We start from the raw sequence: 14,213 nt of genomic DNA, 5'->3' as shown, positions 1-14,213 counted from the left end.
TCTACTATAAATCATTTCATGCTTACATGATACTCCTGAGGGGATAAGATCTCCTGAATTGTCTTCGTTTCAGGAAATGTTTTCTGTGGATTTGCCAGCTGGATGGGAATGGATTGACAGATGGCACGTTGACAATGCATCTGTAAGTAATTCTGATGGATGGATTTATGCTCATGATCATGAACATCTAAAATGGCCAGAGTCTTCCGGTCCCTCCAATTCTTCTAACACAGTCAGACAGAGGCGATGGGTCAGGCATAGAAGAATGTCTTGCATATCAATTGTTCTTCCACTGAAACCAGGCGAAAGTCTTCCCATCCCTCTGAACTGCCTTGCACACCATCTGTCCCCCTACAATTTTCACTTAAGACCATCTGATGCCATTGAATATGATTGGAGCAAGACATTGAGGAAATTCGGCGTTTCAGGAAATAATGGAAATGATGAATTTTCAGATTTGTGTATTTCAAATCTGATCAAGTCGGAAGAGCTTTTATGTTGCATGCCAACTGAGGGGAATTCTTCAGATGGACATCAGACTCTGTGGTTTTGCTTAAGCATTCAGCCATCTGACATAGGCAAAGATATAAATTTGGATCTGATACAGGACTGGAATCTGGTGATCAGTTCTCCTCTTTCCATCACTAATTTTCTCCCTGTTCCTGTAAAGTATTCTGTGCACTATGAGGAATTAAATAGGAAGCTATCTACACGCCATCAAGAGATGCTCAGCCCCGGTGAGACATCCAAAATTTACAAAGTTGATCTTCGACAGGCTGTGTATCTCTCTCTGTTTCTCCGAGGATGGGAGCTGATGGATGTAATGTTTTAACTTTCAAATTTTAAAGCTGATTATCAAGTTTTACCTTACTTATTTCCCATCTTCTCTTATAGGGCCCTGCTTTAGTGTCCCACTCGAGCAGAACTCCAGAAAAAACACTGAGACTGAGGAACTGCTTCTCTAGAAGGTGATTATTAAGTGGATAATAGCAATCTAATTTCACTCTTCTTATGAATATATCAATCCATTGAATGTTACTTTTATTGTATATATATGTTCTATTCTTCAATCTCCTTCTCTCTCTATCTCTCTCTCTCTGTGTCTTTCTCTCTGTGTGTCTCTCTCTCTCTGTATCTTTCTCTCTGTCTCTCTCTCTCTCTCTCTTTCTCCCTTCTCCCCCTCTCTGTCTCTCTATCCCCTCTCTCTCTCTGTCTCTCTAACCCCTCTCTCTCTCTCTATCTCTCTATCCCCTCTCTCTCTCTGTCTCTCTATCCCCTCTCCCTCTCTGTCTCTGTCTCTCTATCCCCTCTCCCTCTCTGTCTCTCTAACCCCTCTCTCTCTCTCTATCTCTCTATCCCCTTCACTCTCTGTGTCTCTCTATCCCTCTCTCTTTCCCTGTCTCTCTATCCCTTCTCCCTCTCTGCCTCTCTATCCCCTCTCTCTCTCTTTATCCCTTTTTTCTCTATCTCTCTATCGCCCTCACTATCTCTGTCTCTCTATCCCTTCTCTCTCTCTGTCTCTCTATCCCCTCTCCCTTTCTGTCTCTCTATCCCCCCTCTCTCTCTCTGTCTCTCTATTCCCTCTACCTCTGTCTTTCTATCCCTTTTTGAAGAAACCTAGAATCAAAAGAGGCTAAACCCTCATAATACTAATTTAGGTTTCATTACATGTTACTTATAGTGGGGCGGAGAGAGTCCAAAAATGGACCCATGTTAATGGGCTATTACATAGAGATAGAAATAAAGAGAAAGAAGCCCATTCAACACTTTTCTCTCTCTCTCTATCTCTCTATCCCCCCCACTCTCTCTGTTTCTCTATCCTCTTTCTCTCTCTGTCTCTCTATCCCCTCCCCCTCTCTGTCTCTCTATCCCCTCTCTCTCTCTCTATCCCTTTTCTCTCTCTATCTTTCTATCCCCATCACTCTCTCTGTCTCTCTATCCCCCTCTCTCTGTCTCTCTATCCTCCCTCTCTCTCCCTCCCTCCCACTCTCTTCTCTCCCTCCCTCCTCTCTCTCTCTCTTATCTCTCTCACTCTCTCTCTCTCTATTCCCTATCTCTATACCCCTTCTCTCTCTCTCTCTGTCACTCTATCCCCTCTCTCTGTCTCTCTATTTCCTCTCTCTGTCTCTCTCTCCCCCTCTCTCTGTCTCTTTATTCCCTCTCTCTCTGTATCTCTATCACCTCTCTTTGTATTTCTCTCCCCTCTCTCTCTGTCTCTCTATCCTCCCTCTCTCTCCCTCCCTCCTCTCTCTCTCTCTGTCTCTCTATTCCCTATCTCTATACCCCTTCTCTCTCTCTCTCTGTCTCTCTATTCCCTATCTCTATACCCCTTCTCTCTCTCTCTCTCTCTGTCTCTCTCTCCCCCTTTCTCTGTCTCTTTATTCCCTCTCTCTGTATCTCTATCACCTCTCTTTGTATTTCTATCCCCTCTCTCTCTGTCTCTCTCTCCCCCTCTCTCTGTCTCTCTATCCTCCCTCTCTATCCCTCCCTCCCTCCCTCTTCTCTCTCTCTCTCTCTCTCTGCCTCTGTCTCCTCTTTCTCTCTCTTTACCCCTCCCGCTTCTATATTTCCTTATCCCCGTCTCTCTTTCTCCCCTGATATGAGTCATACTTTTCTTTTTTTATTTTACAGTTCTTTTAAGAAAACATGAAAAATATCTGCAGGTTTGTCTCAGTCATCCTGGATCAAAGACACGAAAATTCCCAAATGCAGTCAAGGTTGATTAGATTATACGTTCCTTATTGGGTCTCTACTGCACGGTGCCCCCCTCTAGTGTATAAATTTGTGGATTTATCCAAAGGAAGAGATACAAAGCTATTTTCAGGTACTACTCAGGGGGATGAAAAACTTATATTTGAGGTTAATGAGGAGGAAATGCAAGAAGGACACACCATCTGCGGTCCATTGAAAATTCAACGGCTTGGACTATGCCTTTCACTTGGAATACCCGGAAGGGAAAAATTTGGTCAAGTCAAAGACCTTCGTCCTCTAAGTGATATGGTAATTTTAATTCAAATTTCCTTGAATTTAGGAATGAATTCGATGATATATGTAAACACAGTTCTTCTATCAGGATGGCTCTTTGGATCTTTGTGCATATGACATCGATGGAAACTGCTTTAGGGTCCTAATTTCATCAAAACCTTGTCGCTATCAAGCTGTTCCAACCAAGGTGATTTGTGCCCTTTTAAACAAAATCATTTTTAAAGAATACTCTTAATGTGCATAGTTTCATCAAAATATGTTTGTTTCAGGTGTTGTCCATTCGCCCCTACATGACATTCACTAATCGGGTTGGAAAAAATATCTTCATTAGATTTAGTTCAGATGATGAAAAGAAGGTATTAAATGCCTCAGACTCAAGGGTTTCATATGTTTATTCTGAAACTCAAGAATCAGAGAAACTCCAGGTATTGATCTGCTTTTTAACCTTTTTTACGTTTTTCTTTCTTCTCATGATTTCCAGACATCAAAAGGACGACCTATATTCAAAAGTATTCATTTCTTGGGTATTCATACTGTGTTCCTCATTTATCATAGGTTCAAATGGAAGATTTAGAATGGTCTTTTCCCTTGGAAATTATTAAGGAAGATACAATAACGTTAATGTTGAGAGCATGCTATGGTGGCCAGAAATTATTGAGACTCGAAGTCCGTGGTTTTGAGGAGGGATCCCGGTTTGTGATCATCTTTCGCCCGATATCTTATTGTCCTATGAGGTATTTACCAACTATTTCTGAGAATCTTCCAACAAGAATATTTTTTTTAGATGTGAAGTTAAACTATTCTTTATATCAAACTTTTGTCTCATCAGGATTGAAAATCGGGTTGTTGAAAAGGTCAATATTCGACAATCAACCCTAGGTGATGATGCTTGGATCTCACTACAGCCATTTTCATCAACAAACTTTGCTTGGGAAAATCCGTATGGCCCCACTCTTGTGGATATCTGCATCCTAAAAGGAACTAATCTCATTGGCCAGAATGTTAGTTTGGAAAACTCTGGATCTTGCAGAAATGGCTTACATGAAGCTGGTTATGATTTTGATTTTATAGAGTTAAGGGGCATGAGGATTTTTCGTCTTGTGAAGATTGAAAAGGAGTTCACAGATGATTTAAGAGGTCAATGTACCAATGAATCTACCAGCAGAGATATTCAATCATGTGTGGGAAGAGAGAAGAGTTCTTCACCCATGGAAATTGCCATTGACCTTGGCGTTGTGGGGATTTCTTTAATTGACCATAAACCAAGGGAACTCTTATATCTCAGACTAGAGAAGGTTTTCCTTTCCTATTCCCCTAGTTACAATGGGGGAAGTTCTACCAGGTATGCTATTAAACATCTATGAACTTCGAATTTTGAAGAATTGATCTGTGGAAGTGCTCAATGAAAGCTATGATGTGCCACTTGATTTGTCTCTTCTTTAGCAAGGTTATGCACAAGAAGCAACAAGGGCCATAATTAACATGCGAAGAACAAAAGCATATAATACCCCATTTCTTCAAAAAAAAAAATACCCATTTCTGTCTAAATTTCAACATTAAGAGGCAACATTTAGTGTTTTAGATTACTATAGTAATGGGGACAAGAAATGGGTCTATACCTACTGTTATCTTTCTATCTTTCTTTCTTATCACTTTCTTCACAGTGTAGGTGGAAAAGCTTTATTTCTGATACAAACCCCAAACCTTAGGGGTATTTTTTTCATTTCATCTTTGTACAATCTCTTCTAAATGTTGTAGCCCTCCTCATTGAAGGGCAGAAAAGGAACTTGTTTTGGAATTCATGTTTACGGACATTGAAGGGCAGAAAAGTGATACATTCCTGGTGGAGCGTATCTTGTAACACTTTGTAATTCAGATTCAAAACCAAGAGTTCGATGATCCAATGTGGAAATTGTCTACCGGAGAGGGGGGTGAGAAGACGAGAGTTCCCGGGGTGAAAGGAGAGAAACGGGAAGGGTAGATCTGAGTGTCGGCTCCGCGTTGAGGATGGCGCGTCGACCTACAACCCAGGAGAAGAGAGTGAGAGGCCCGGAGAGGGAGGTACGGAGGAGAGTGGAGACCTACTTCTGATTGCCTACCTCCCCCGTCGGCGGGGAGGTGTTTAAGTAGGCGCGAGGGCGGTGTGGGTCTGTTCTGCCGTGACGGGCCTAGCCCGTACTCTCCGCCTCGCGTAGACCCGTCGCCAGATCATATCATTTACCCGGTCGGATCTAAGTCCCTCTAGACCACTCCGCATGTGCCTCCTCTTGCCAATTTGATGCCTGTATCTCAAATTGTATAGTTTTTATGCTGATTTGATGCCTCATAAATTGTATCAGAACATGTTTATATTTTAAGAAGTTAATGAAATATGATAAGGTTTCCTGCATTCATTTATTATTATTTTCAGGTTCAAGTTTATTATCGGTCAGTTGCAGATGGATAATGAGTTACCATTCACTGTGATGCCTGTTCTTTTAGTCCCCGAACGAACATCTGACATGTGTCATCCTGTCATCAAAATGACTATTGTGATGAGTAATGAGAATGCTGATGGAACTCAAGTGTATCCATCTGTATTAATCCGGGTATGTCTGAAGTATCAAATATTTTAAGCCCTTCTACAGGATTATTTTGCCTCTAACATAACTTCGCGTTAATTCAGGCAACTGAAAATTATTGGAGGATCAATGTTCACGAGCCTATCATATGGGCATTAGTTGATTTCTACAACAATATCCAGATGGATCGGGTTTCAAATGTGTCTAATGTCACTACTGCTGATCCTGAGATCCGTATTAAGTGTGTTTCTCTTGCCTATCTCTGCCATTCATTTTTTGTCTTGTTGATGTATTACATACTGTCAATTATACTTTAAAATTATTGGCATGTTTCCAATCTTTTCTTGCACCATTTGATGAGCCAGCTTTCATGTCACGTTGGAATCAAAGTCTAGCTTATTTTTCATCTTTAACATAATGCCAAAATATCAATTTTTTTCTTTATCATAGGTTATTCTTCAAATTTCTAAAACATCCTGCTAAGTGAAATGTAAATATACTTTTTAAAAATATACTTTTTACACAGTTTCTTGGAGATAATTTCATTCTTTGCCTCTCTTCAGTAAAATAGATATTTCAGAGATGAGGTTCAAGCTTTCATTGGAAACAGCCCCAAACCAAAGACCTCACGGTGCCCTTGGGATGTGGAGTCCATTACTATCTGCTGTGGGTAACGCATTCAAAATTCAGGTGCCAACCTTTTATTATTTCATGATTGGCCATGAGTAGGAGATAATTATTTTTCGTTATTTAATGTTGGTTGTAACTTACTTCCAGATAAAGTTTCTTCTAGCTCAATGAGAGTTTCATTAACTAATGGATAGATATGAGGGTTTTTTTCCAACACATGGCTTCAAGGATATTGAGAAAATAAAATAGAGAGATAGAGACATAAAAAGAGGGGGGAGGAGGGAGGGAGGCTGAAAGAGTTAAGGGAGAGAGAGAGAGAATCTCCAACTCAAAAATATGAAGAATATGCAAATGAACCTACACTGAGCTCAGATAGCAGAACACAATAAGAAGTTGATTTGCAATGTCTCGCTTATCTATTTTTCTGTTTTCAGATTCGTCTGCGAAAAGTCATTCACGACAATAGGTTCATGCGGAAAAGTGCAATTTCTTCTGCCATTGTCAACCGAATTAAGAGGGACCTTATCCATAACCCGCTACATTTAATATTGTCTGTTGACATTCTTGGTATGACCAAGTCAACATTGGCATCACTTAGCAAAGGGTTTGCTGAACTATCAACTGATGTCGAATTTCTGCAGCTACGGTCAAAGCAGGTAGTACTTTCTGACCTCCTTATTTTATCCAGTCAATAGCTCAGAACGCTCATAAACCAAGTTGAAAACCATGAACAACTCAAATTTTCAAGAACGCTTTATAACACTATGAGAAGAAAGGCATCTTTGTTAAATCTATTGATGACACAAACATCCGGAGATGAAAAATCCTGATGTTTCAATTTCAGGTCTGGTCGAGGAGGATTACAAGTGTAAGTGATGGAATATTCCAAGGAACTGAAGCTTTTGCTCAGAGTGTTGCTTATGGGGTCTCTGGTGTGGTTACAAAGCCCGTTGAAAGTGCGCGAGAGCACGGTATATTGGGCCTGCCTCAGGGTTTCTTGCGTGCCATTCTCGGTGTTGTTGTCCAGCCAGTCAGTGGAATTCTAGACTTTGTTTCATTGACCGTAGATGGGATTAATGCAAGTTTCACAAGATGCCTGGAGCTCCTGAGTAACAAGTCAGCCCCACAAAGAATCCGAAATCCCCGTGCTATTCGTGCGAATGGCTTAATAACAGAATACTCTGAAAAAGAAGCAATTGGGCAGGTATAGTTTGAGCTAAAATATGTACTTTGTATAAAGGTACCCAGAATAATTTTTTTCATTTGTAGACTGAACAACAAGAGAGGGTTAATCATATAACTTTTCTTTTGTTTTAAGCCTGTTCAACAGGAAAGCAATTGGACAGGTTAGTGGAGAAATTCTGTAAAACTGGTTTGATCCTGATATAGATGGATTTTGGAAACGGAAATTTTCAATGAAACTTTTTTAACAATGTATGAATATTATTTGATGAAGGATTGATAATTCGTAAGGAAATGTAACTAAGAAAGGGAAGAATGGGGGAAGAAGAAAGAAAAACAGGATGATCAAGAACTTGCCAGATGTAGCAATCTTGATCCTCATGTCTTGCCAGATGGGGCCCCAAGATTCCAAGAAAACCACTAGATGTCATTCATGTTAGTCTTATAACAATCTGCGGAAATCTAACCCTATGAGTTCAATATCATCAAGGAATGGTTTTCCGCCCAAATGTTAAATGGCCCTTATTAGTCTTGTTTGTGCCTTCAGCGATAAATCCTTAGTATCAGTTTTCTTGAGGATGATGTCAGAAACTTATACGCTTCATTGCAGATGATACTTTATCTCGCAGAGACCAGCAGGCACTTTGGTTGTACTGATATATTTAAAGAGCCCTCCAAATTTGCTTGGTCAGACGTCTACGAAGACCATTTCCTTCTGCCTCATCAAAGGATCCTCCTCATCACAAATAAACGTGTCTTGCAGTTATTGGTAAGATATCTGTCAAACGAAAGGTTGAGAATGCTCAATTTGTCTTTAGTTGGGTATTTTCCATAATTTTGCTCTCTTTTTAGCCCACTTAAGGCAGACAATTTTGAATGAAACTTTCCTTGTTTCTGCCCAAACTTGTTTAAACCTTATATTTCCCTGCGTACTTTTTCCTAACTCTATTTATTTGGCACGTTATATCAGTGTTTGGATTCAGCAAGGATGGACAGAAGACCCTGCAAGATCATCTGGGATGTCCCTTGGGAGGAGATTCTCGCCTTGGAGCTGGCCAAAGCCGGCTTCTCCAAACCATCTCACTTTATCATCCATCTAAAAAGCTTCAGAAAAGCAGAGAGTTTTGTTCGGCTAGTCAAATGCAGGGTAGAGTTTGAGGATGATCAAGACCCACAGGCTGTTCAGATATGTTCTAAAATCTATAAGAAATGGAAAGCCCTCCAACATAACAAGAAAACCTTGACTCTGAGGGTTGGTTCTGTCTTGTCCACCATTCTAAATTTAGCTTGATACTTTTCTCTGCTCTGATCATATATCTTCTTAATAGGTTCCATCAAGTCAGAGATACGTTCAATTTTCTTGGGATGAATCAGCCATCAAGAGCTCCCGAAGAAGAGCAAAATCACTGATCAAGACAAGGGAACTTATGTCCTCCAGTTATTTGACTGATGAGAGGAGGTTTGTGAAGCACATTGTGAACTTTCAGAAGATCTGGAGCAGCGAGATGGAATTGCAACCCCGTTGCTTAATGCACCATAAGCAGGTCAACATTCGAAATCAAAAACTAGTATATTTCTCTGTGGATGTCTTTTTAACAAACGCACTGGCTCTTTGATTTCTCGCAGGTTCCTAACAGTGCAATAATTTGTAGCCTTTGGAGACCAGTTTGTCCTGAAGGGTAACAATCCCCTTTCTTCTCTAGCTTTAATTGATAATGTCGACTGGAACCCTATTCAATGCCAAATATGTATTAACAAATTAGCTAATTATTATGGGAATCAATTGCTACCATCTTTGCATTCTCCTGTTCAAGCCGTTTCAGTGATTTTGAAGTGAACTACATGTCAGTGAAGAGAACAATACATGCCAATTGTGTGGCATCCATTTATCATACTGTTTACTTGCTTTATTATTTGTCTATTTATTTTATTATGCCAATGGATCATGTTTACTATCACTGTCACTCACTGACTTGGGCCTGACTTAATCATACAATATAAAAAGGTACGTATCTGTTGGTGACATAGCTCGGGCTGGGACCCATCCACCCACTGTGGCAGCGGTCTACAAATACAAAGAAGGAAGCTTTGTCGAGCCTGTAGGTTATGATCTGGTAAGATCTTGTTCCTCTAGTCAATGAGATAGGTGAGTTTTTTAGGGTCTATAAATCATATTAGAAAATCCATTACTCGATATTGATTTCTATTTGAATTGAGACGCTATTTTCACAGTTAAATTTATGCCTCCATTTGTGTCTTGTTCTATCCATAAGAACTGAAAGAATTAAGGCAAAAGGACAACCTCCTAAATAAAGGGGTTGCCATACTAACTTTCCATGGGCTGTTCACCTCAATACAGGTCTGGAGAAACTGTGCCGAAGATTATACGACTCCGGTATCAATCTGGAGTCCAAGAGCCCCAGAGGGTTTTATTTCTCCCGGTTGTGTTGCTGTGGCCGGATTTGAAGAGCCAAAAGCAGATGCCGCGTTTTGTGTGTGCAGGGGGCTTTCTGAAGAGGCTGCCTTTGAAGAACAGTCTGTGTGGACTGCCCCAGATGCATATCCCTGGTCATGTTTCATTTATTCTGTCCAAAGTGAGGCCCTGCAATTTGTAGCTCTAAGGCAGCCCCAGGAGGAGTCCAGCTGGATTCCAATGCGAGTTTCCGAGCCCTCAGAAGAATCCTCTTCCAGCAGCAGAGAAAGTAATTGATGACCCGAAAGCCTCGTCCTATTCAAGCACAGAAACCAAAAGAGAATTCAATGAGATTTAGTTTGTGTATGAGTGGCTGATGTATAAGTTTTTGTTTATTTCCTGGGAAATGATGATCCTAAAGCCCAGCCTTGAATAAGATTATATCTGTTAAAATTCTTTTTTTCTAGAAAATGACCAGAACTAAAGGTATGCTCTGTGGTGGATGATTATAATTCCAGGATTATGAAATTTTGGTTGAATACATAGGGTTTAGCTGAATAGAGAATCAAGTAAAATAAGTTATGAAAATCTGTAATTTTTTTAAAACACACGATGCTCAAGTGAAGAAGTTATATTACGTATCATTTTTATTAAAAATTACATAATTAATTATCCTATGCATGTGCAATACCTTGTTGAATTCAGCTGAGAGAATCTCTTCAAAACTCTATCATAATTTAAGGATCTTACTATTGCTAAAAGTCTAAGGTCAGAATTTTATAAATTATTTGGTGGAACCACATGACCAGAGTTAGTCTTTGATAGGTATGAACATGTTAAGAATTCTTTTAATTTTTTCATAATTTTGAATTATTTCATGAAAAACGTAAAATCCAAAGATAATATTTGACACAGTAAATTTTTCGACGAAGATTCATCAAAATATTATAAGTGTTAAAATTGTGATGGGATTCGTTACCTCAGTATCTTGGCACCATAAAGCCCTAAATGAACATCCACCAACTAGTACAAATTTTAAAATGTCGATGTGATCTTTCTACAAATATTATCATTCACCAATGTTATCTTCAAAAAAAATGTTATCTTGGATGTCTTATGTGAAGGTTTGTGTCAGTACTAGAATCTATAAATTGAAAAACTATTGTGTGAATAACTCTAGTATCTACCTTGGGTATTATGAAGTGTTAGTCTAGTAGTATATTTTTCTGTCATGTTGAAGTGGTTTCCAGGAAATTCAAATATATGATTTTGTGTCACATTACACTTCAATATTTTTGTGTTGAGGAACTTTATGTGTGTCGGATAACATTAACACACATTGATCATTTGGATATGAGGTAGCGTATCTAAATTGTTTTTTAATGTAGAAACATTTTTGATGTGTGATTAAAAGAATGTTTACTTAATATGGTTCATACATTTGAAATAAAAATATCTGACCTTATGCATTGATTATCCAATCATACTGCTGGTACCTATTTTGGTAGGGAGTACTCACGAAAAATGTTTCACGAATTATTAAAATTAGGATAGGTGAAATAATTAGAATAAAATACTCCATATGATTTTCTCGTCTGAATCTGTACGCCATAACCTTTCCTTGGACTCATAGTTTTGTAAATATCGTTGGGACTCTTTACCTAGTTGAGACAGAGTAAATAATGTTTATGTTCTTCTGATTAAAGGCTTTGACAAGATTGAGCTTCATTCGTATCATTGGAAAAGGATCATGAGTCGGCCTCTCAATAACTTGATATCCTCCATGATGCGTAGGTGTATACAGGCGTTAATCAGAATCATGACAGGATAATGATGATCAATTACTCATAATGATGTTTTCAAGTCACATAGTATTCTGTAGTAATAAATGGATTATGTACTAATTTGGCCACCCAAAATTCCATGTCTTCCAATCATTATCCCATTGTTAAGTGGCATTTATTGACGTCCTTAAAACTATGAATAGAAAATACAAAATAAGTGTTGAATACACACGTTGTAGTTTTGTATCCAAATTAGGATAAATGACTTCATATCTAATAACATTAGATCGCAGATTGGCATTCTTGTAATTTTGAAACAACATTCTTAAAAATTTTCATTTCAACAATGTCTAATAAACCATCTCTTTGCCAAGATGCTTGATAACATCAAATTAAATCAATAAAAGTATGCTTTTATACTTCTTTTTACCATATATGCTTAGATTTTCACTAGCATTATTCACCATTTAAGGATAAAATGAGAAGTTCATGATTTATTTTCCTAAGCTCTATTTTTATGTATTTTATTAATTTTTGAGACTAACCTCACTTGACTCCTTAGAGTCAAGTGGATTTCTCACATCTTCTTAGAGTCTTATTTAAAAAACATGACTTAGGTAAATACAATGGTGAATTTGAGATAAAAATGGGAGGAAACAAGAAACCTCAGCCATCTAGAATCCCATTCAAAGCTCCTTAAGGACTGTGTCAACTGAAGGCAAGAATTTTAGAAATAACTCACAATGTGATTTGAAATGGATGTTTTCAAATCTGGGAAGGAGGGAACGTGGATCCTGGATGAAAATAAACTAATCCTAGCCCTCCAAACCCTTAGAATTAAATCCAATGGCTGGGAAAGTTAGAGCATTTCTATTAAATCTCTTCTCCCCTCTCTTTGTATCCCATTTTGGATTTCTGCTCCCAACTTGTTGTTGGAGGCCTAATGCATCAGATTTTTTTGATTCATTCTATTTGTACAAGAGTGTGGGAGAGAGAGTTTAAGGGTGATCAAGATCCTTGGAGAAAGAGCACCACATGGCCCTTGGGGGACGAGACAACAAGGTTCGTGTAATCTCCTGAACTTCTTTTTTCAATTTTCTCACATTTTTCTTTAGATAAAAATTTCAATGGATATCTTGGACTTTGAGATTTCCAATGCATAAAACGGCATTCAAAAATATATCTTGTTGCAGAAGTTACTGTGGTTTTTGTCTATTACCCCTTGGTGCAGAATTCTCCTTCCCGGTGGAGTGCCACTGGCTGCAAATTGCAGCCACAGGTTCTCTTGAACATTAAATCTATTTTCTTGCCCTAAAAAGTCCCCAAAAATACCTAAAAATTATATTTTAATTATAAATTATTTAAAATAAAATAAATATGCATTTATTTTATTTAAAATAGATTTGACAAGTTTTCATTTATTTCATTAATTTTCCTATTTATAAAATACTTTAAAATCTATAAAAATATAAAATCACCAAAAAAATATTTTAATATATATATTTTTAATTTGAATTTACTCTCTCATTACTTGCTCCTTGAGTATTTGACCCTTACCCTATTCTACAAAGGAACATTTTATAAATATTGTTGCATAAATCAGAGCCTTAAAAGGATTTATTTAACCCAAATTATGGTTTATCAATGATACTGTAGATAGTGGAAAATAAAGTCCCAGACATGACTGACCAATGCCTATGTGAAGATTAATCGATGCCTCTTGGAACTATCTTGGAGATATGATAATGTCCCTTATAAGAAAGAAGTTTGAGTTATAGATAATAAATATTATATTGGGTTTGAACTCTCATGGATTTAAGATTAAAAAAATCCATGCTAAATTTTTTTCAGTTTTTAGTATTTTTTAAAAAATTGGAATGGTGAGACTTGGCGGGATTTGTGTAAGAAGCTCAGGTTTCCTTTATATTGAAGAAAATTAACTGAACTTCGATGTTTCAATTTGAATAAAGGTAATTGCGAATAGGCCTCGAGTCCCACAGAGGTTCTTGATTGTAGGATAGAGAAAGTACAATACCTATTACAGAAGAATAGAAATGAAACAGCTATGGCTTTCATTCACGGAAACAAGTTACATACAACACTAAGTCTAAGCCATATTGTGCCAGATAAGAACATGCCCAATAAATATTACAATAGGAAAGTGTGAACAAGTACATTAGCCTCAGATTGTGTGATAGCATGTGTTGGCATTTTCTATACCATAGCATCCCCCATCAAGTGCTAGAATGAACATTCATCATCACAAAGTTGGACACCATTGTATTGATAACATGCTGGACACCAGTGTATTGATAACCTGATCAGCGTCCTAGCCGCATGGGACGGCGGAGCCCTAGCCGGAAGGAAGAGAAGGGGGAGCGGAATCGGACGACACCCTAGCCGGATGGGACGGCAGAGCCCCAGCTAGACGGGAGAGAAGGGCGAGCGGAGTCGAACGACGCCCTAACAGGACAGGAAGGCGGAGCCCTAGCCGGATGGGACGGTGGAGAGAAGGGGGAGCATCAGGAACCCTAACCGGTTGGGAGTAGACGGCGTCGGGAACTGTAGCTGGTTGGAGGGGCCGTGTCGAGAGCCCTGAGAACGAAGCGGAGCTGCGTCGTGGGTGGCGTCAGGAGCGGAGTGGAGCGGAGCCCCTAG

The 14,213-nt window shown here is 38.7% G+C and overlaps 1 protein-coding gene across 2 annotated transcripts in view; it reads left to right on the top strand.

Moving 5' to 3' along the window:
- LOC144708387 (pleckstrin homology (PH) domain-containing protein) overlaps nucleotides 1–10,260 on the top strand; it is an 87,841-nt gene extending 77,581 nt beyond the window's left edge. For both annotated transcript variants that reach the window (XM_078581667.1, XM_078581666.1), the window contains exons 47-64: nucleotides 74–820; nucleotides 895–968; nucleotides 2,664–3,000; nucleotides 3,074–3,172; nucleotides 3,255–3,410; nucleotides 3,541–3,719; nucleotides 3,815–4,327; nucleotides 5,396–5,573; nucleotides 5,651–5,787; nucleotides 6,110–6,236; nucleotides 6,611–6,832; nucleotides 7,021–7,380; nucleotides 7,969–8,127; nucleotides 8,329–8,610; nucleotides 8,687–8,902; nucleotides 8,985–9,037; nucleotides 9,364–9,472; nucleotides 9,718–10,260. In XM_078581667.1, the coding sequence (XP_078437793.1) occupies nucleotides 74–820; nucleotides 895–968; nucleotides 2,664–3,000; nucleotides 3,074–3,172; nucleotides 3,255–3,410; nucleotides 3,541–3,719; nucleotides 3,815–4,327; nucleotides 5,396–5,573; nucleotides 5,651–5,787; nucleotides 6,110–6,236; nucleotides 6,611–6,832; nucleotides 7,021–7,380; nucleotides 7,969–8,127; nucleotides 8,329–8,610; nucleotides 8,687–8,902; nucleotides 8,985–9,037; nucleotides 9,364–9,472; nucleotides 9,718–10,068 (4,299 nt within the window). In that variant the 3' untranslated portion in view covers nucleotides 10,069–10,260. The remainder of the gene's footprint in view (nucleotides 1–73; nucleotides 821–894; nucleotides 969–2,663; nucleotides 3,001–3,073; nucleotides 3,173–3,254; nucleotides 3,411–3,540; nucleotides 3,720–3,814; nucleotides 4,328–5,395; nucleotides 5,574–5,650; nucleotides 5,788–6,109; nucleotides 6,237–6,610; nucleotides 6,833–7,020; nucleotides 7,381–7,968; nucleotides 8,128–8,328; nucleotides 8,611–8,686; nucleotides 8,903–8,984; nucleotides 9,038–9,363; nucleotides 9,473–9,717) is intronic.
- Nucleotides 10,261–14,213: the final 3,953 nt, after the last annotated feature.

The sequence above is a fragment of the Wolffia australiana genome, chromosome 10 (assembly GCF_029677425.1).
Source record: "Wolffia australiana isolate 7733 chromosome 10, ASM2967742v1".
Taxonomy (NCBI): Eukaryota; Viridiplantae; Streptophyta; class Magnoliopsida; order Alismatales; family Araceae; genus Wolffia; species Wolffia australiana.
This window is presented reverse-complemented; position numbering and strand designations above follow the sequence as displayed.